The sequence below is a fragment of the Pezoporus wallicus genome, unplaced genomic scaffold (genome assembly GCF_028554395.1).
Source record: "Pezoporus wallicus isolate ANWC-B61680 ecotype Strahan unplaced genomic scaffold, APGP_CSIRO_Pwel_v1 contig_161, whole genome shotgun sequence".
In the NCBI taxonomy this organism is placed as follows: domain Eukaryota; kingdom Metazoa; phylum Chordata; class Aves; order Psittaciformes; family Psittacidae; genus Pezoporus; species Pezoporus wallicus.
Genome location: NW_026642654.1, coordinates 11637898 through 11660750, shown reverse-complemented (window position 1 = coordinate 11660750; position 22853 = coordinate 11637898). Strand labels below are relative to the sequence as shown.

Here is a 22853-nt window from a genome sequence, read left to right as displayed (position 1 = left end):
TCCTGCTCCCTAGAGACATATATGCTAGCTAATCCTCCTTTCTCTTTGGAATAATGATCACCCAAATCTAGGTGCCCACCGAGGTATAACTAGATTGGAAGAGGCTAGATTTGCTGTGCTCCAAAAGAGGCATTCCCTTCCTCCTCTTATCTCATGTTGACCCCATCAAACTAGAGGAAAACCATTCTTTCCTATTCTATTAGGTAAATTTTGGGATCACCACTTGGATTGCTTGACACGGACACTGCAACCTGAGCTGGCAGTTGTGCACTGTAGTTAAATGCCTAAAAAGGAAGAGTGAGAAAGGAAGTGTTATGGACAAATAAGAATTTACTTTTCTTCTATATACAGCATTTACAAAATTTCTACATGAACATATTCTTTATAGTTTTTTGAGAAAAATGGAGAGTTCTTCGGACAGCTGTCAGAAAACCAGTCTTACAGTGTGAGCCTTAAAGAGTACAACATACCCAATTTACCAGAAAGAAAGTTGAGAGATGTCTTGACTACTAACTATAATTGTTTAGTAGTCATAAGGGTGTTAAAATTGTGATAATCTAAAGATATGGAGGATCAAGGTTTGCAGATCAAGGCAATAACTTCATTAAGCCAGGTAGCACAGCCAGAAAAGGAACACAGACTTCTATGTGGATCCTTTTCCACGACACTGCAAATCAGTATTTCATAGACACTTGTTCGGAAAACATATCTGAAAAAGGGAGACTTTTCAGTCTTAGCGACAAAGGCATAGCAAAAGGAAGACTGGCAGCTGAAATTAGACAAATTCAACCTTTCCACAACATTGCAATTTCCTAGCACTAAGGGTAATTAAATATTGGAACAGCTTACCAGGGGAGCTGGTGGACTCGCCATCGCTTGGAGCTTTAGGACGAGATTAGATATCATTGTAAAAGAGATGCTTTAATCCAGGTTCTGGAAGTTCTCAACATGCCCATAACACTTGCAGCTCTGCATTAAGACAATGACTATAATCAAATCTCATACTTTAGGGTTTCAGCTGATCAACTGCAAGGGTTATAAAAAATTTATTTTTCCTTTCACATAAAAAACAGACAGATACTTTGGTGTGGTTTATATTCTGATCTGTCTCTGAAGTAGCAGAGATTGCCCACATGTACAGAAAACACAGGGGAAGCTGATACAGTGGCCAGTGGTTATAGGGAAAGTACTTCACCTGAAATTCACCAAGCAGTTACATCCTAATTGAGCTCACATGAATCTGAAGCCATCTGGATGCAAAACACCTGGGAAACGTGTGATTAGGTCAGAAGTTTAGCTTTCTGTCTGGGGTTAGCACCCACTCAGCATTGCACCAGCACAGTTACGTGACTTTTGGAAAGGAGTTGTTTCATGCTTTGCTTTCGGTCAAGGGTCATGTGAAAAACTATTGGATCACCGTACGTTAGCGGTCTTGTTAATGAATCTTGCTGGATTAGCTCAGACAGAGTGCTTTTCCCAAGGTGAGATAACTGTAAATCTCAATTGAGTTTGCTTTGTGTTTGTTCAGTGTGAGATCCAAACCACCTGTTAATACACTAAGATCATCTGGACGTATCTCATCTAATTAAGTAATTGCTATTGAAGAAGCATTTGATTTTTACTGTCTCTTGAAGTTCATATAGAGTTACTAGAGTTAAATAGAATGACCATGTTTACACACAGATAGCAGGATGGATTTAGTGTTCAGTGTTTTCCAGTATAACCAGATACATAAGCATCCCTTTCAATGTTTAATACAGCTACATTTGTAATTAAATATACAGTCTACAATATTTTAGCAGAATAGTGTCATGACTTAATTATTAAATGCAACTGAGTAAAGCAAGACAGGACATTCTGCTGCTTTTACAGTTGTGTGTGAAAAGTGTATGTCTCCACCCTGGCAAATCATGAAATGGGAACTGTTTTCACTAGAGCTCTGTGAGCTGTCCAGTGGCATGGCTATACAGTGAGTCTCCAAATAAAGATCTATGTAAGTCAAGTCCCTGTTTCCAGGCTTTTATTTTTCTCAGCTACCTATACTCTTCTCTTACATCTGTGCTACATAACAGGCCATTTGTGTACAGCTACACCTGGAAGGTAATGCAGGCATATAATTTACCTGTCTAGCAATTCAGGACATTTTCCATACACAATAAGGATGATTTCCCTTTACCATAATTTGGAGCATACATATTAACATAAGGCTCTGTTGTCAGTATAGGCCATTCTCATTATGTTAAGATTGTCATATTTCAGAGTAAGAATGGGACATGCCATGACAGCACTATCTAGTAACACAAAATATTTGTGTAAAAACAAAAGAAGACTCAATTTTTAAAAAGAAAAAAAAAATACACTGATACTGCTTGTCTCAATGTCTATCTTGTTGATACATGCATATATATGACAGCAATTCTGAAGATCATGTTTACAAGATGGACCTATAAAGCAGTACCATGAGTATCCTTACTCAAAGAAAACCAGACTACGCATAGTCTCCTCATCTGGGATGAAAATGGCAAAATCTGCACTTACAGTCTTCTGACATCTCACACAGACATCACTTGTTTGCTGCTGTATTTGAGTACAAATAGCTCTGACAGACTCTGTATCTGGATCTGCTCCACACTGCACACAAATTTCATGATAATAAACTCCTAATAGTTTTTTGATCATTTGTTCTACTGAGATTCCTGCAGCACACCTAATGCCACAGTGAAGGAATGCTTGGGAAACCACAAAAAAATAAATCTACTCTCCCATAGATTTTAAAGAATACTTTTTAAAACAAAAACTGAAGGCGGAATATTATATTATGAAATAGACACTTTAGAAGCCAACTACATAATGAAGACTAATATTGTTCTAATGATATATACAATCACAAATTTTGACTGAATCTAGGGTACAAAAAATATTCCTTAGCTTTCACAACCTATTCATTTGGAGGATTATGCAAGAGAATTTTGAGTAGAGGAAGCATCTGCACATTTGCAGCAGAGATTTACCTTATCTTATGGAATGCTCACTTATATTCCTCCTGTGCCAAAAGTTTTACTCAAGTAACACAGAAGTTCACGTGATCACTGAGCATCAATTTTTCCACTGTTATATTTCTGTGAAAAAAATCCCAACCCCAAATGTTTGAATTATTAAACAATTATAGTTGTAAGATTCTAAAATTTTTAATTGAGTGAATAATTTTTAATTTCCACACAGCATAGAAATGGATGCATACAGGCAAATTAACATAATTGTGTTCTCATCCTTTTTTAATTCTCTACTGAAATTATGTTCTTGCTGTTCAAAACCTGTTTCCTATACATTTCTAGTAAAAGAACTAGAAATTCAGTCTTGTATTTCTTGTGTCTTAGCTTCCCTTAAGAGGTGGTTCTTTTTCTTCCTTACAGAGTCATGTACAAGCTTGAATTAACTTCAATTATTTTCATTAGGATTTGGTATTTTGGATTAATGCTTCTCCCTGCTTTGAATTGTTTAATATTAAAGATACCACAGTTAACATTTAAAGCAGACTTTCAGTTCTATTCTTCAAACTAGTGCATGTAGTAGCTACTTCTTCATCTATCTGAATTTTTAAAAAAATTCTAATAGTATAATTTTGACATGTAACAAAATGCTGTCAGAAGCACACCAATTAAGTTTTACCCCCCACAAAGGAAAACTCAATAAATTCAATATAACCCAGACCAAACACAGAACATAATCTAATCTAACTGTCCACTTTACCTGGAAATGCATGCCCTGTTAGAGAATCCAAATCTGAAATTAAAACAGTGAAAAATAATCTTTAACACTAATTTAATATTAAAAAAATCTGAAAATTCAAAACCAAACCTGATACCAAATATCACATTATCATCAACATCAAATTTTAGTCATATATATATACATATATATATATATATATGAAAAGCAACACCAGAAAACTTAGCATTACATTATGGAGATTTTGCTTTCCACAGTTTTGTAAAGATGTAAAATGAGATCTGAAGATGAAAGTCTTGAACACTTATGAGAAACTCGTTTAATTTAAGACAGGCATATTGCAATAAAATAGGAATTAAATAGGAATTTAATAGGAATTAGTATTTTTTAATGAACCTATGGTCTCAGAAGCTTGCATCTTCAGTGTAAGCATTTCTTCTGAGATTGTACATAAGAACAATATTTAGAAATCTGCAGAATGCTTTTTAGATTATACAATTTTAAAAATAAGATTTTCTTTCTTGATCACAAAAAATAATAGACCTAATTTTGTCTTAGTGTTAATTCTTTCATACATTTTTTTTTTCCCCAAAAAATTAGCTGTTTTAAAAAAAGAGAACTGGAAGTATTCCTGCTTGGCCTTGTAAGGCGTAAACAAGGGCTTCACTGGCTGACTCCCATCTGAAGAGAGAGTGGGAAGGCAGACCAGTAGCGCTGATGGCACCAGAATGATCCCTCTCCAACTTGCACTGGGACCAGAATTCACAGTTTTGTCTTTGAAGTACTTTGTCCCAGCTTTGGAAATTCCATGTTCTTAACAGAACATATGTGTTTAGTAACTTTGAGGAGTTATACCCAGAGATTCATTTGTAAATCTGTAGCCAGAACTAAGAGTAGTTAGCTCTGATAAAGTATGGCCACAAGATCAGTTAGGATTGCTACTGCATTACCAAGGTGTAAGGCTAATTCTCAGACATTCATAGCCAAAACCCCCTTCTGTAGGTAGCGTTCTGTCATGCAAGACAGGGATGTGAGCACATTGCTAGGAGCAGTCCACCAGTTCCCAATTAGCTCGCCGTGATAGCATATGCAACCCTCAGATTGTCTTTCTTCCCATCATTGCACAAGTGGGATGGCAGAGGCATGCAGTAGCTATGTTCTCTTGGAAAAGCACAGCAAGCAGATTGTGACTGACCAATTTACCCTGACATGTGTACACATAAGCTCACTTGGCATTTATAGGAATTAAATGTATTTAGGAGCAGTGCCTGCAAAAAGGTTGTTGGGCAATTTATGCACTTTATTAGGAACTTCTAGCACCATTTTTAAACTACTTTATCTTAAAAAAAAAATAAAAAATTGTTTCCTGATTGCAATAATCAATGCGTACGAGATTCTAGATTAATGGTTTAGGCCAAAGAAAGCCTGAACGTGTAATACAGTAAGTAACTCTAAGAAATTATTGGGAAAATATTTACCAATGAAATCCTCGATATACAACTTCTACTGGAAACAAGAGGAAAATGTGCTTCGCTTTAATAATTTACAACTGTTTAAATGACAGAAATTTCCTGAGGACTGAGAACATTCTTACTGTTGTAAACAAAACAACCCAAAATGTGATAACTGTACTAGACTGAATTACTTTCTGAAATCCAGGGTAGCGAACAGCATGCATTACCTAACACTTCCAGTACGTGGGGTCTCAAGCTTTGATGGAAGTAGATGATCTTAAGGTTCTTTCCAACCCTAGCTATTCTATGATTCTATGATCATAACAAACTTTATTTTAATGTACAGCAGAAAGAAAAACTAATTCCAGCATTTTTCCTTCCAGAGCCTGAGAGACAAAAGAATGTTGTTACTCCCTAGTAACCCATAAAAACCCTACCAAGCCCATATTATGCATAAATGGAGTATCTAGCTATGCAGTCACTGCTGTCTGAAAACAGACTGGATGCAGCCACATAAGGATCATTCAAAAAAATTGTAATTCTTGAATTGCCCAAACTGCTGGCATTGTGCACACACTGTGCCTCAGCAATAATGTGTTTGAAAACATCTGTTCTATGCAATTTTATTGAGGAAGGTATTCTGATGCAGAAACTTAAATTTCAAGAAAGAGAAAGGAGGAAAAAAAAGTCCTCTTCCTCTAGCAGTGAAACCATATTTTCTCAGACACTGGGATTTATAAGAAAAAAAAAGCAACCCAAACCAAAAAAAGTGGGACTTGTACTGAAAAGCACATGTACATATTCTGACTTGCAGCAGAAATCACTGTGAAAATGCTATATCTTGAAACTAATGCAGATAAAATAAATTAATTAGGCACTTGTCTCAGCATAAAACAGCACCGCTTTGTAATATTCTGTGTTAAGCTAATGATGTAAATTGAGGCTGTGTTTATTTTCTAACAAGTCAATCTACACTAACTGAAAACAAGGTAGTTTGTCACCCAAGCACATGTGTCCTTTGTGAACTGTTAAATCAAATCAGACCTACTTTGCTAGCTGAAACCAGAATAGTTTATGGTATACTGAACCCACAAATCATGATCCACATGCCCCATTTCCATCATTACATTTCACAAAGAATGATATGAACTGACACTGCATAGGCTGGCAATGTAAAGTTTCCCATATAAAGATAAATACAGTGTGTACCATTTCCCTGCTAGACTTCAATACATGCAATTACTGCAGTTATAATCGAAAGAAACCTTTTGTGTGACTGAAAGAACGGGAATATTCATCTCTGCCACAAGATTTCTTCTACTCCTCTATGGACTTCACGGGGAGGAGAAAAACATTTTTTGTTATTGTTGAGAAGACTTTGCAGTTTCTTGGACTGATTTTCAACTAAGTAAACCTGGTCAGGTGGAATCCAGTTTGCCTCCGTTCCATGTATTTGATGAATTGCCCTGATTTGGCACCACTCACTTTTATTTTCACACATAAGACTTCCTAAGCAAACAGCAGGAATATGAAATGAAAGTGGAGTACACACAAATGAAGCATGTTTCCATCCTCTTTTTAAGGCAAAACAGTTGGCATGTCCACAGTAGAAATTAGCAATGAATTATATTCATGCAATCCATTCCCAATTCATACTATAAGTCGTTGATTTAAGTAGAAAAAAAGATTGATTTGATGATAAAGTTGACTTCCAGTTGCATAACATGGTATGATTTTTAAAAGGGAAAGAGGGCATACTTCTCAGCAAGTAGTATCTTTGGCACACCACATTCATTTCATCAGCTCAGTTTAAAACAGATGTTGGCAAAGGTACAAGCTTTTCAGGCCAATAAGATAATTGTTTTTTCCTAAGGCTGATTAGCAAGATGTAATTCTGTCTATACCTTGCCTGCAGGGCTCTGTTCCTCATATTTCAAACTGGTGTACACTGCAAAATCCAGTACACAACCTTTGACTTGCACTCGCATGGTACTCCTAGCACTGTGTTTACAGTAAAATATCAAAGCAGGGTATAGCTGCCACTGACACTCATTGGCAGAGTACCAATGCCAAATGAAAGGGATCATTTTTACAGTGCACAGGAAAACATATTTAAGGTGCAGAACACATTTAAATCATTTAACATTAAGGACTCTCCATGGCATTGTCAGTGGGATGATGAAATGCCAAACCATCTCTGGGAACTGATACCTGCTTAGAAAGGTTAGGAGAAGATAAATGAATGTTAAATCATACTCTTTTGAAAATAAATTATTTCTTCCTGCTTTTAAAATATTTCTTCCTGCTTCTAAGTAATAGATATCACAAGCAGGATATGAGTATCTCTGTTTTGCTAAACTTCCACAGTTAGACTCAATCTTATTTCACTAAAAACAAATAACTGGGCAGGAGAGCTCAGGAGCCACTGTGGATGTGCACAGACACCTGGGTCATGAAGTCAATAAAGTTCATGTCTTCTTAAACAAAGGGAAGCTAGGGACTAGGTTAGGAAAGCTAAGGCCCAGTTAGAATTAAACTTAGCTAGAGGTATTAAAGATAACAGGAAGGGATTCTAAAAGTACATAGCAAATAAAAAACAGACTAGGGAGAATGTAGGCCCCCTCAGGAAGCTCTCAGGAGAACTGGCTACACAGGATTTGGAGAAGGCTGAGGTTCTGAATGACTTCTTTGCCTCGGTCTTCACTGGCAAAAGCTCTGACCAAACCACCCAAGTCTTGGAAGGCAGATGCAGGGTCTGTGAGAATGAAGACCTTGGGACCACTGTAGGAGAGGATCTGTTTCGAGACCATCTTAAAAATCTGAACGTGAACAAGCCCACAGGTCCTGATGAGATCCATTCGCGGGTCCTGAAGGAGCTGGCAAATGAAGTTGTGAAGCTGCTGGCCATCATATTTGAGAAATCATGGCAGTCGGGTGAAGCTCCCGATGACTGGAAAAAGGGAAATATAACCCCCATTTTCAAGAAGGGGAAAATGGATGATCCAAGGAATTACAGACCAGTCAGTCTCACCTCTGGGCCTGCCAAAATCTTGGAGCAGATTCTCCTGGATGGCATGCTGAGGCACATGAAAAACAACAAGGTGCTTGGTGACAGCCAGCATGGCTTCACTAAGGGGAAATCCTGCCTGACCAATTTGGTGGCCTTCTATGATGGGGCTACAGAACCGATGGACAGGGGTAGAGCAGTTGATGTCATCTACCTGGACTTGTGTAAAGCGTTCGACACTGTCCCACACAACATCCTTGTCTCTAAATTGGAGAGACATCAATTTGATGGATGGACCACTCTGTGGATAAAGAACTGGCTGGATGGCTGCATGCAAAGAGTTGTGGTCAATGGCTCAATGTCCGGCTGCAGACCAGTAACGAGTGGTGTCCCTCAGGGATCAGTGTTGGGACCAGTCTTGTTTAACATCATTGTCAATGACACGGACAGTGGGATTGAGTGCGCCCTCAGCAAGTTTGCCGATGACACCAAGCTGTGTGGTTCGGTTGATATGCTGGAGGGAAGGAATGCCATCCAGAGGGACCTTGACACTCTTGTGAGGTGGGCTGATGCCAGCCTCATGAAGTTTAACCATGCCAAGTGCAAGGTCCTACACCTGGGTTGCAGCAATCTCAGGCACAGGTACAGGTTGGGCAGAGAAGAGATTCAGAGCAGCCCTGCAGAGAAGGACTTGGGGGTGCTGGTCGATGAGAAAATGAACATGGGCCGTCTTCAGTGTGCGCTTGCAGCCCAGAAAGCCAACCGTATCCTGGGCTGCATCAAAAGGAGCATGACCAGCAGGTTGAAGGAGGTGATCCTGCCCCTCTACTCTGCTCTCGTGAGACCTCACCTGCAGTATTGTGTGCATTTCTGGTGTCCTCAACATAAAAAGGACATGGAACTGTTGGAACAAGTCCAGAGGTGGCCACGAGGATGATCAGGGGACTGGAGCACCTCCTGTATGAAGGCAGGCTGAAGAAGTTGGGGCTGTTCATCGTGGAGAAGAGAAGGCTGAGTGGAGACCTCATAGCAGCCTTCCAGTATCTGAAGGGGGCCTATAGGGATGCTGGAGAGGGACTCTTCATTAGAGACTGTAGTGATAGGACAAGGGGTAATGGGTTAAAACTTAAACAGGGGAAGTTTAGATTGGATATAAGGAGGAAATTCTTTCCTGTTAGGGTGGTGAGGCACTGGAATGGGTTGCCCAGGGAGGTTGTGAATGCTCCATCCCTGGAAGTGTTCAAGACCAGGTTGGACGAGGCCTTGGGTGATATGATTTAGCGTAAGGCGTCCCTGCCCATGGCAGGGGGGTTGGGACTAGATGATCTTAAGGTCCTTTCCAACCCTAACTATTCTATGATTCTATGATTCTAAACAAGAAGAAAGGAGCAAGGTCCAGCCACTCAGAAAATTAGGCTAGTCACAAAGAAGAAAGTAAAGAGCAAGCATACAGCTGCAGTGGCTGAAGATCATAGAATCTTCAGTGATTTGGGTTGGAAGGGACCTTAAAACTCATGTAGTTCCAACCCCCATGCCATGGATGGGGACACTTTCCACTAGCCCAGGTTGCTCAAAGCCCTGTCCAACATGGCCTTGAAGACTTCCAGAGATGGTACATCCACAATTTCTCTGGGAAACCTGTTCCAGTGTCTCACAACCCTCATAGGAAAGAACTTCTTCCTAATATCTAAAGTAAATGTACCCTCTTTCATCTTAAAGCCATTCCCCCTTGTCCTGTCATTACATGCCCTAAAAGTCCCTTTCCACCCTTCCCGTAGTACCACTTCAGATACTGGAAGGCTGCTCTAGGGTCCCCCTGGAGCCTTCTCTTCTCCCCTTTTTCAGTCAGTCAGAACTTTACGAGATCACCATGACTTATCAAATATGATGACTAGTGGCTTAGCCACTTCATCTGCCAGTTCCCTCAGGACCCATGAATGCACCTTATTGGGTCCCATGGACCTGTACACCTTCAGGTTGCTTAGATATTTATGAACTTGATGTTCTCCTTGTTGGTGAGCACAAGGTCCAACATTGCTCCTCTCCTCATTGGCTTCCTTATCACTTGGAGAACGAAGTTATCATTAACTCATTCCGGGAATCTCCTGGATTGCTTATGCCCTGCTGTGTTGTCCCTACATCAGATATCAGGGTGGTTGAAGCCCTCTGAGGATCAGGGGTTTTGAACGTGAGGCCACTTCTATCTTTTTGCAAAGGACTTCATCTGCTCAGCCTTCTTGGTTGGGCAGCCTGTAGCAGATTCCACTATAATGTCACCTGTCCCTGCAACCCTGAAATTCTGAGCTATAAACTCTCAGTTGGCTCCTCATCCATGCCTAGGTGGAGCACTGCACTGCAGCTGGTCATTGACACCCCCTCTATGTGTGAGATGGCTTTGCATTAACCAGAAGTTAATGTACAGTTAACTATAGCTTTGACAATCAGGTCAGTGAAAACTGTTGACATATAATGCCAAGGACTGGATTTGGATTGTGAGTTTGGCTCCACGCAGATTTTGGGTTTAATGTGGTTCTACCCAAATCTAAATCCAGGGGGTCAACTAGGAGTAGGTAAGCAGTTCTTTGCATTAGCCTCTAGAGGGGGAAAGTTTCCTTCATCTTCGGAAATTATATGTATTATTAACTAAAAAGCTGTTTTTGCAGTAGGCAACTCTTACAGAGTCCCGTTGACCAGACTTGGGTCTGCACAATTTATCATTATCCTGCCACTGTGCCCCTAACCTACTGTAGTAAAATTTCTTTTCATACTCTTTCTTATTTTCTTATTTTTCTTTTAGTGTAAGGTGTCCCTGCCCACGGCAGGGGGGTTGGAACTAGATGATCTTAAGGTCCTTTCCAAACCTAACTATTCTATGATTCTATGATTCATTGACATATTATTACATTAATTTACCACTAATTCTGTTAACTGCATGGTTATTATTTTAATGGGAATGTAAACCTTTCATGTGAAAATTTCCCCAATGAGAAGAAAAAAGAGCATAAAGGTTGCACTCAGGAATTCACAGGAGTAGAATCACCATGTCACACACCCACTGCTCACTTGCACTGCTTGTTTGAACTTTTACTCTGGGAAATAATTCAAAGGAAAACAAACAAACAAACCTAGTACCGTCAATCTATTGATTAAAATTTACATCATATTGAGAGAGGCAGATCACACCTGCGGTGTTAACCAGGGTTTCATTTTGTCAGTGTTCTTTACTATGACATCATTAAGAATGGGATAAAAATTTACTTTTCTTCAGTAGAGGTGTCTTCGTGTGAGTTAGGTGCCTGAGCTTCCATTAGCTTCAATGAGGAAATTGAATCAATCAGTTACATCAAAAAGTGGAAATCAGTCTTGGTCAGATGAATAGTTAGAGCAGCTCTTTCCATTGGAAAAAATCTCTCATTAAATACAGTGCATGCTTAGAAGGTTCCCTACATAACCTATAGTATAAGTATTTGGAGCTGAATCTCACTACGAAAATATCTTTAAGGAAAAGAATCTACATATATGGATGTGGATCTGAGATAGCCACAATAATAATATGGGGATGATACAGACATATATTAGCTGGTTTGCAGTTGCTAAATCTGATAGCCTCGTTTTAACTGGCCGTTTCAAAGATCTCAGTCCTGGACAAAACCAACCGTTTTCCTGCTAGCCTCTAGTGTAAAAACTCACGGATGGATAGCTTTCTCCACTCTCTTAGAATCATTGTACAATTGTACAGGATGATGCTTGTAGCTTTATATTTTGCCTTTTCATTTCATATTATTCCACAAGAACTAATAGAATCCAACTATTATTAATGATAGCTGGTAACCATTCACACTGCCCATGCATGTCTGCTCACACAGCTCACTTCTGCGCTTGCACACTGACTCACAGTTACCACTAGTGCATGGCTGGGAGGATAACCCCAGCTGTTTGTGCAGAGGCATGAGGTGGTAACAGCACATAAGGGCTCCTAGGTGGATTTCCACATTGTCCCTTAAAAGATCCTTCATTTCATCAGGTCTGCGTGTAACCCTACATCCTAGTTTCATGTAGCAGCAGCACCCTCTTAAATGTGGTCCTATTTACACAAGTGGCTGTTGATGTCAGCGTAGGCAGGTGGCCAGATGTGGCCTACTTTTGGTGCCCCACGCTTATCAGTTCTTGCAGTCAGTCAGACTGCCAATCACAGGAGCTTATCAGTGTCTGGGACACTGCTGCACACGCTTTCTGCAGCCTGCTGTATCCTCACAAATTTCTCCATCCAGACACCTAAGCACCTATAGAAATCACTCTTACAAGCTCACACAGAAGGCACTTTTATGTAATGCAGCCTCTCCCCTGCTATGTGATATGCTTTAGCAGAAGAAGCCAGTGGGAAACCTAAAATCCTGTTATTCCAGATGTAAATTTATCCTTACATAGTAGTTGTGATAATCACAACTGGTAATACTACCAAAGTACAAAGCTGGTAATACCACCAAACGCACATTATCCTTAAAAGTTTCTATTCAAAACAACGTGATAAGGGAGGAAAATACACTTCCAGATTTACTAAAGAGCTTACTAAAACAAAAAGCTTTCTTAAGACACAGCCAACTTTCTGGGATTCCCTCCCCTTGGGTAACAAATATTAATTAAATATATTGTCCTTAGTTTCAATTCTGTGCTCCTGAAGCTGTATTTAGCAGGGCTTTTAGGTTAAAATGTCACCACCTTCTATACAGTATAAATGCTCATATTTCATTTAATAATATAAAATCTTTAGGTTATATAAATAGTACTTATGATATTGGAGAGAGCTGATTGTTAACATACCCTCCTTGTCTAGTTTGGCTTGACTGAGATTCTTTAGTATGTTTATAGTGATAACATACTTCAGAGTAGAAGAATCTGGGATTTACTGACCCTGGCCACTTTAACTGCATCATGCTCTGATTCTCTTCCTCTACGATTTATGTTTGTCTCATCTCTCTACTAATGTCTTGCTTTAAAAAAAAAGCAAACCAAACCAAAAAAACAAACCAAAAAAACCAACAACAACAACAAAAGAAACCAAAACCAAACAAACAAACAAAAAAAAAAGACCACCAATTAAAAACAAAAAAATCCCCAAACCCCATTTCCTTACATTTTGAAAGCCATCATAAATTCATTTTCTCGTTCTGCTGATCCCAAACAAGCTGTCTTCTTCATGCTTCCTAGTATAATCATGGCCTCAGGACTGGTTTATCCAAACTCATACAGGGTTTTTAAATAACATCAGAAACTGTTGTAGAAACTCCAACTGCATACAGCCATCTTGAGATCAGAACGTTAATGCTTTCCAAAGTAGCTCTCATCAGGAAACTTAAAAGTACATTATGGCTGAAATCCCAGCCCCGGTTTCCTGCAGTGATGGATGTAGCACTGACAATGGCAGCAGCACCAACTCTGCTTGAGTGCAGATTTTAGCCGCATTTAGTAGCAGCATTCACTAGCACTTTGATAGTGATGATGGACAACACCTATCATCAGTACTGTAATTTGGGCTCCCTGCAGTTCACCACAGCCTCACTGCCCCATCTTGAGCCAGGATTTCCCAGAGGATTACCACCACAGGCATGCTGTCCTCATCACATTTGTGATAGTCCCAATGGTTTGAGGAAGGCATTCTGTATCTACAGGGACACTGTAACTTTGACTGCTACAGCTGCTGAATCCCACTCAAGTTCATTGTGTACATACATAAAACAAACTCACACAAATAAATGAAAAAGTTTCTCAGAAACATCAATACAAACATTACTCATACTTTCCCCAGTGACTTCCACTTGTGTGGCTGGTTTAGCCATGAAAGAAGTGAAAGAACAAATTTCCTAATATACTTGACATTTTACATCTGTCTACAACTATGTTTGTCTACAACTACAACTGTCTACATCTATGTTTACAAACATTTTTAAGCTCAGGAGCACTTTTTAAATGATGCATGACTGATCAATGAATAGGCAACACCTTAGAATCATGGAATCAGTGTGGAAAAGACCTTTAAGATCATAAAGTCTAACTGTTAACTCCACCACTAATCCATGACCCCAAGTGTCACATCTACTCATCTTTTAAATACCTCTGGGGTGGTGACTCAACCACTGCCCTGGGCAGCCTGTTCTAATGCTTGACAACCTTTCAGTGAGGAATTTTTTTCTAATATCCAATATAAATCTCCCCTGGAGCTACTTGAGACTGTTGCCTTTCCTCCTATCACTTGTCACTTGGGGGAAGGACCAAAAAGTATTTAGTGTTTGGAGCATCTCTCCTATGAGGAAAAACTGAGGGAGATGGGCCTGTTCAGCCTAGAGGGGAGAAGGCGCAGGGGGATCTGATCAATGTGTGTAAGTATCTGAAGGGAGAGTGTGAAGACAATGGGGCCAGACTCTTCTTGTGGTGCCACGCAAGAAGATGAGGGGCAAAAGGTAGAAATTAAAACACAGGAAGTGCCACCTGAACATAAGGAAGAACTTCTTTACTCAGAGAGTGACTGTGCGTTGGAATAGGTTGCCCAGGGAGGTTGTGGAGTCTTCTTCCCTGAAGATATTCAGGAGCCCTCTTGACACAGTCCTGAGCAACATGCTCCCTTTTTCATCAGAATAGTCTCAGGTTAGATATAAGGAAGAAGTTCTTTACTGTAAGGGTGGTGAGGCACTGGAATGGGTTGCTCAAGGAAGTTGTGAATCCTCCACCCCTGGCAGTGTTCAAGAACAGGCTGGAGAGAGCCTTGGGTGACATGGTCTAGGGTGAGGCATCCCTGCCCATGGCAGGGGGCTGGGACTAGATGATCTTAAAGTCCTTTCCAGCCCAATACATTCTATGATTCTAAATAGTTGCTGCAGTTTCGAGAGTCTATTGGAATCCAACCTATGCATTTAATCTCACTCTCTTTCCATAAGAAAATTTGAAACTTAAATTTATTTAGCATTAATGTGAAACATATGTATTCCATAACTGAGGAGAAGTAATAACCTGATGCACATCATGATATGGTGATACCATGACTCTCAAGCTATCAAACTTTCCAGACCAAAAAACCATACAATAAATGAAATAAAAATATGCTAAATAAAACTTAACTTTTTATGTAATGTTGAGACATTTGTGAAAACTTCTGACGCAATTCTGGAGGGAAGCACCAGGCAAATGAGGAGGCTTGATAATATTATCCCAGAAAGTAAAATAATTAAAAAAAAACCCCAGCAGTTTCCTGAAAAGTGAACTGCAAAATAATGTACCTGCTCAATTTTATTGCAGTCCCTTTCTCAATCTGCTTTCTGCATGAGAAAGGCAAGAAATCGTGTGAAATTCATGTATTCCACTTCACGCCGCTATTCATGTCAAACACTATGACATGTCTTTCGGAAGTTGCTTCTTTGTGTTGTCAGATTTTTTCAGTTGATCTCATTCTTTCTGTTGTTCTGGAAATGCCTTTTCTCTCACACTTTCCCTGTTTTTAGTGACTTTGCTTTTTCCTTGAAATTTCTATAAACATAAGCTCTTGAATCAGCAGGCATTTCTAAACAAAAGATAATTTTCTCTCATTTTCACCTCAGCATCAACTTCCCTTCCTCTAACTCATGTCAGATTGCTTTCAGATTTGTGCGCAGCTTGATCTGGTCTTTCATATATCATTCATTATCTTCTGCTGGCCAAGCCACAATATTTTTTCATATTCATTCTCCTGCCTTTTATGCCTTTTGTCAGATAAGACTGAGCACTTATTATTAAGCAGTCCTTCAAGCCTTTGATGCCCTGCCTGGTTTCAGAAAGGCTAAATAACTATGTTTATATGTTGACATGTAGAGCACTGAAGTACCAAGTTGAGCTTTATACAAGAAAGCTGACTCAGTGACTTACTAAATATTAGGACAGTTCCTGTTATACTAAACAAGCTGAGTCTTTTAAGTACATTAGATTTTCAAAAGCTAGTGGGAAAAAAAGTCTACTTAGGTACTTAAAAGGAAAATAAAATCTTGAAATTGCAGGATTTCCATGCGGCAAGCCCAAGAATTTGCAGACAGATAATGCCTTTCCAGAAAGAAAAGTCAGAAGAGATTTGGCACAGTTTGTAATCTCAAAAATAGGTATACAAGAGAGACTGATTAGTGCTAGAGGAATGTAGCATTTCTACATCCCAGAAGACAAACAAAGGATAAAAAAAAAAAAAGCAGACATTAAATTGTAAAATGTTAATTTGGAAAACCACAACCAAATAACACCCACAAATTAAGTTTCTACATGAAAGGCAAATATATTTCCAATATAAGGACTAAAAATCTTAAGGTCTTAGAATGAAAGCATGAGGAATTTGTTAGGCGCTGGTCTTAAAACAGAATTCAAGGATTACACTAGTGAAACAACACAAATGTAAGTAATGCTGTTTGGTATTTATTCTGCTTCCAAGGTATTTCAAAGAATAATTTCACAGATATCTCAGAGCTTTTAAGACACTGAAGCCTAAATGGATCACTTTGTCACTATACATGAGTACTGTGCAGGAGGTTTAAAGTTTACGTCAGGTCAACAAATACTTGGACTCAGAAAAATATCCTTTCTGGGGTACCAGCTGTATAATGTAGACATGAAGGAAATCAGCTTCCATTGCAAAATGGCATTTTAGCTCTCATGCGGATCTTAGTTCAGAAACATAGTGTGCTCTGACAGCTGCTCTGAAACTGCTCTGTGTACTCTGAAAATGAAGAAAAATTAATCTTAATATTTCAAAGATAATCAGTCAACATATATGCTAAAAAAATATGCTACAATAAAATGGTGATTGTTTGTTTTTTTTTTATTTTCTCATTAGTGCCTCTTCAAACTTCATGTTTAGTTGAACCTTTCCAAGCCTGTGGCAATGTCTGAAGAGACTGTGCTAAAATTAATTAAATCTTTGAAAACGTTTAGCCACAGTCCTGCCCTTATTGAGTTTTCTCAAGAGTGATGTCAATGAGAGGAGTAGCAAGTGTAGGTTTTCCTTTTGCCCTGTTGTATCACAGTGCTCAGTATATAGATGGATTATGGCATAGGCCTATCTTGTGAAAGACAACTTCAAGGGAAAAATGCTAAAGAAACTTTTAATTTAAAACTGATGTGATTTGGTTTCAGGGAAAAAAAAAAAAAAAGACAGAAAATGTATTTTTCTCTACCAGAAGCATAAAGAGCCTGAAAGAAGATAAGAACTATGTTAAGCTACAGACTACAAAAGTTCAAATCACGAAATAGGTACTTCATTTCACTGGTTCCCACACTTTATGCAATGAAGAGAAGTATGGACTAGCCAGGCTATTAAAGAAAGTGGTGGAAATTAGGAAAGTTCATAAATTCCAAGCAAGTTACGTGGCATTGTGCAAGAAGCATGCCTGTGCCTGTGTTTAAGCATGCTAGAAATGGGGGTGAAGGCAAGCATGTTGTAGAGGCCCCTATCGACCCCACGCACAATGACTAGGATCATGAAGTAGCAGAGGCACATTCATGACACATTGCATCTGAGCTAAAAAGCCATTTCAAGATTAATAGCTGTAGTCCAAAGCCATTTGAACTTAGCTGCTATGCTTCAGGGCCCAAGCTGACAGGTCCACATCATGCCAAGCTGTTGCTTTCTTTGAATATGTTTTCCTGGGAGGAAGCCTTTATCAGAACAAATAAATTGATGATCTTTGAGGTCCCTTCCAGTCCAAACTATTCCATGATTCTATAAAATATAATTCACAGAACTTGCTTTCTTAACTAACTGACCTTTTCCCACCGGAAGAGGCCAGCATGGAGACAAAGGGACAAAGGAACTTCCACCATTTAAAAAAAAGAATATGAGAATGGGTCAACAGTCTATAACACAAGGCAGCACACAATAACAATTGCATAATGATGTGCTGCTTATGTGTCATTTACTGAACAATAACCAGCTTCTGAAATGGTGATTTAAAAAAGTTATCAACGTTTTCAGTAATAAACACTAGAGCTCTATCAGAAACGACTGCAGGACTCCCTTTGATTTCACAGGGGTAAAGTCTGCACTGAATTCAGAAAGAAAAGACCATGAAGCAAGAGAAAGGATTTCACGGGGAAAAGTTTGTGATAATGTAATTAAAATCTCTATGCACAAGGGAACAAAGTAAAGGCTGATCTGGCTTTTGCCCACAGGCATTTCCAGATTTGATTGCTTCACTTGATTGGTTTAGCATGCTTTCAGCACAGTTTTGTGCTTTCAACATTTTTCATGTAGAATATAACCAGAGGAGGAAAGTTATTTCATCATATAACCCCCTGAAGTCAGTGGAATCACTCCAGTGCAGGACATGGTTCACCACCAAAAGCATTTAATTTTGCAGATTTTAAATGTTGAACTATTAGATGAAATCACAACTATTTAATCTCAACCTAAATCCTAGGTATGACTGTTTTGAACATTACTGTAGAATCATAGAATCATAGAATCGTTACGGTTGGAAAGAACCTTAAGATCATCTGGTTCTAACCCCCCCTGCCATGGGCAGGGAAACCTTACGCTAAATCATATCACCCAAGGCCTTGTCCAACCTGGTCTTGAAAATGCATGGATGCACAGGTAAAACAGAGCAAACAGTTCAATCACCATCTCTAAACCCAGAATACATACCTGTGAGCCACAAGTTAATTTGGGGCCCTGAAATGCAAACAGACAAGCAGCCAAATTGTCATGGGCCTCTTTCACTTTGACCACCTTCAGCTTTGAAAAGCTGTCCCACAGAAAATGATTGAAACTGCTTTGTTCTGGGAACAGTCTTTAAAAATCAGCAGTTTAAAATGGAAGGAAAAGAATATAAACTACATTACCAGAATATTCTGAAATTAACTGCAAAGTCTGGTCTGCAGTGGATAATTTGAGCTCATCTTTTCTCAACTACGAAGACCCGCTTTCATATTTTACCATATCTACTTATTATATATTCTAGAGTTTACTTTAACACAATAGGAAGGCTGCATTATTTTTTTTCTTTAAAGCCAACTCTGATATGGAAATAGATCTTCATCCAAATGAACTGGTTAAACTTCGTAGAAACAATGTCTTCTCATCTGGGTATATTATGAATATGAAATTCCATGCAACATTAATTTTGATGAGAGCCATAAAAATAAAACCCTCAAAACAGCCTCACAACTCTGGACATCATCCATAAACAAAACAAAATAAATCCTGCAATTTAGAAAACTCAAAGAAACCCTCTGGTAGCACTTGTTTTTATTGGCAATGTTAATGTATTTTGGTAGCACTACTTTCTAATTTTATGTTATAGTGTGCCTATCAGGAACTTTGGTTACAACATAAAAAAGATAAAAACAAAAGGAAGAAAAGCAGTCTAAACAACTTTTGATTCTTGTCTTGGTGTAAAATTTAGCATTTAACCTGATACAACTGAACTTTATGAGAGGATCTGTTGTTAAAATTGTAAGACGTGTAAATTTTACTACTCTTGCTCAGAAAGATTCTGGAAGATCCAGTCATTTTCACACACTTATGAATGAAATTACTTTCATGAAAGGGAGCTATGTTTTCTGTGTCCTACAAATCTTGCAACGATTTAGTTGTTAAAAAAACTACTGCACTGACATAAAGTGGAGAGGATAATATATATCTATCTTTCCCATTTCTTAGTTTAATTGTCTTACTGCAACTGAGTATGACACACAATGTAAGAAAGATTAATGATGAGAGAAAACTGAAGTCAGCAGCCTCAGGCAAGACGGTTTCTCAGAACTGGCTTTATAATCTCAGAAAAGATACAACTTTAAATGAATTTGAATTTTTTACCTTTCTCTTTCTGTTCTGAGACAGCACTACAAGACTTGGTTTTCAAGTCTTTCTGTATTCTAAAGAAAATGTACAACTTTCCAGTTCTTGAATGGTTTTTAAATAAATTCAAAGAGTATTTCACCCAAGCTTCTGCAGTGTCAAGAATTTGATAACATTGATATGTCTTTAACTATGATTGAAGGTATCCTTATCATATCTGCCCTAAGTTACTTTAGTAGATTCAGCTCTCTACTAAAAAAACAACCAAACAAAATGGGTTCTAAGCCATTAGAAGCAGCAATGGTGAAGTACAGTTTGCTCTCAACCTTTGAGGTCCCAAGGACATACACCATCTGTCCCCACATACTTCTCTTCACATTGCACTTCTACTGCTTCTTTCCTTACGAGGCTTGCCTAGTCTTGGCCTCTTCCTTTCCTCCTCACACATTATAAATATAAAATATATTTATTTTTCTCATCACAGAGATATTATGACATTGACAACTCCTTTCTCCTTTTTAAGCCTTTGCTCTGCAGGCAGCCACTGTGTCCTGAGACAGCAGCTGGATGTTATGGCAATGAGAGTGCCAGGCTAGTTAAACCAATGGAGCAACGACTTGTGACGTACAGCTCCAGCTGTTTCACCAGAAAACTACTCCTGGGTCTGTCCCAGTTCCCTTCTGCCCCTAGATTCAGCTACTAGATGCATAACCTATGTATCTGCCCTAATTCTCTTCCTTGTAAAGACTCGTAGTTTTTAACAATGTCTTCAGTACTGCGTATGTACCTTAAGATGGATTATTATCAATATCACTTTATTGACAAGGCTGTTGAAAGGAGATCACGTCACCCTTCTACCAGTGAGACAGCTGTGTGTGTGAGCTCCCAGTTGAATCTCAGATTTTCACCACCACCACCATCATTGGTGCATGGTCCTTGTATGTGAGCACTGCTGTTGCTGATTACATACACAGGAAAAGCATATAAATGAATCTTTGCATCTGGGTTGCTGCATATTCTACATTTGATGGGCTATCTCCTCAAAGAATGGATAAAATGATCAGGCATTGCAAACAGAGAGCCCTCAACCTTTCTGATTACTTCCCAAGGGGTTCCCTTCATTTAAGTAATTATTTTATTACAGAATCCGTTAGAAACAAGATCTGAAAAATTCATATAAAGAACTTGAAAATGCTGAATGGTTGTGCGAATATTCTGCCAAACTTCATCCCTGAGCCCAGGAACCAAAATGCTTCAAGAAAAGAAAGAAAAGGAAAAAAAAAGGGGGAGAATAATATGCTTCATCTTTCTTTGAATTTTTCTCTCCAATAACATTGTTCAACTTCGACCAAGGGAAAAACTACAATCAGTAACATATAAAATACTTCAAAAATCAGAAATCACCTCAATCTCTATAATTAATATATACTATTTCAACCCCTAACTGTGAGGGCAGTTTTCAAAATGATACCTGGTATTTTGGTGCACAGTACTTTATTTAAAGTAGGTGCTGGAATTAAAAATGGCGTAAAAAATAAAACTGAGATACTGCATTACATTTAGCAATGCTCATAATCTGGGAGTTCTCAGAGTCTCAAGGAAAAAAAAGAAATCATTTTCTACACACAGGCATAGCACAGGTTGGCCTTCCTAGATTTTAGCTGCACATTAAATTTTTCCTTTGTAATACAACGCACAAAGGCAACAATAAAAGACGTAGAATGCCAGATCAAGGAATACAGGAAGTGTTGGCCTATTCCCAGCAATACTACTGGTCTGCATATAGCCTATGAAGAGTTAGATATTTAGTATATGCGGAACGTTTAGTCTCCTTCTAGAACCAACAAAGAAAGACATATATCCATGGGGCAATTTATTCTACCTGAAGACAGAGCTGAAAACAACTGGACTAACATTGAGTACAACTATGGAAAATTTGCAGAACAACTTCTTACAGGACATTTATAAGTAGATGGAGGACAAACATATAGTTGTTAGTTACAGAAATTTTTTCCTTTTAATCCAAGGATTGGTTTTTTTATGCCTTTCTATGATTAGCTTTGTACTGTTCATTCTGGCTAGACCCAGAGCAGAGCCCAGGGTAACTACAGACAAATACCTGGAGCAGAGGGCTCCCAGGTTTCTGCTATGGCAGAAGCATACTGCTCCTTGGTAGCTGTGGCTCGTAGGACAAATAGGAACATTTATTTCACATCATAGACTACTAGGTTACTTCAGATCTTGTGGAGAATGGACTAGCTGTTAAGAGGTTACAAAGGGAAAACAGGGCTTAAACCTTTAAAGGGAGAAGGCAGGGAGCACAGGACTAGTCATATAGCTGTACTAATTAGAAATCCTGGAGAAGGGAGAAATTTTACAAGTAATGGTGTACAGGAACTAGGAAGAATACAATGCAATATTTAGTCTGTCTAGAATTGAATGTCTGATCTCTTTTTGCACCAGAATAGTCTCTCAAGAGAGGAGGAAACTTAGGTATCTTTTACATCGACTTTCGTACGGCTTTTGACACTGGCCCACATGACAATGTTATCAAACAGTGTAAAAGACACGTTCTAGATGAAATTAATTTAGATAGAATTGATGGAAAGTCAAAATCTTGTATTGCACTTAGTAGTTCACAGTTGAAATGGAGCGTCCCCATTCAGTACTGGTGAATGGGTGACGGCAATTTGTTAGGTGGGACAGCACATCACTGGGACAGCATGAAGACAGGCTTCCAATTATCTTGAAAAACCAAAGAAATTTCTTGAGGAAAAAGTAAACAAAATAGGATTGTATTCAGTAAGGACAAGTATAAGATAATGAACTAAGGAGGGAATAATTAATTGCTGGACAC

At 38.7% G+C, this 22853-nt stretch overlaps 1 protein-coding gene across 22 annotated transcripts in view; it reads right to left on the bottom strand.

Annotated features, from left to right (window-relative positions):
- Positions 1–22853, bottom strand: part of DLGAP2 (DLG associated protein 2) — a 464923-nt gene that overhangs the window by 153132 nt on the left and 288938 nt on the right. For 6 of the 22 annotated variants that reach the window (XM_057431701.1, XM_057431703.1, XM_057431706.1 and 3 more), the window contains one exon: positions 3751–3783. The exons of 10 other annotated variants lie outside the window; for them this stretch is intronic. In XM_057431701.1, coding sequence (XP_057287684.1) covers positions 3751–3783 — 33 coding nt within the window. Of the gene's footprint in view, positions 1–849; positions 970–3750; positions 3784–22853 lie in introns of all 22 variants that reach the window. 6 more of the 22 variants (XM_057431712.1, XM_057431711.1, XM_057431720.1 and 3 more) reach the window with 2 other exon arrangements.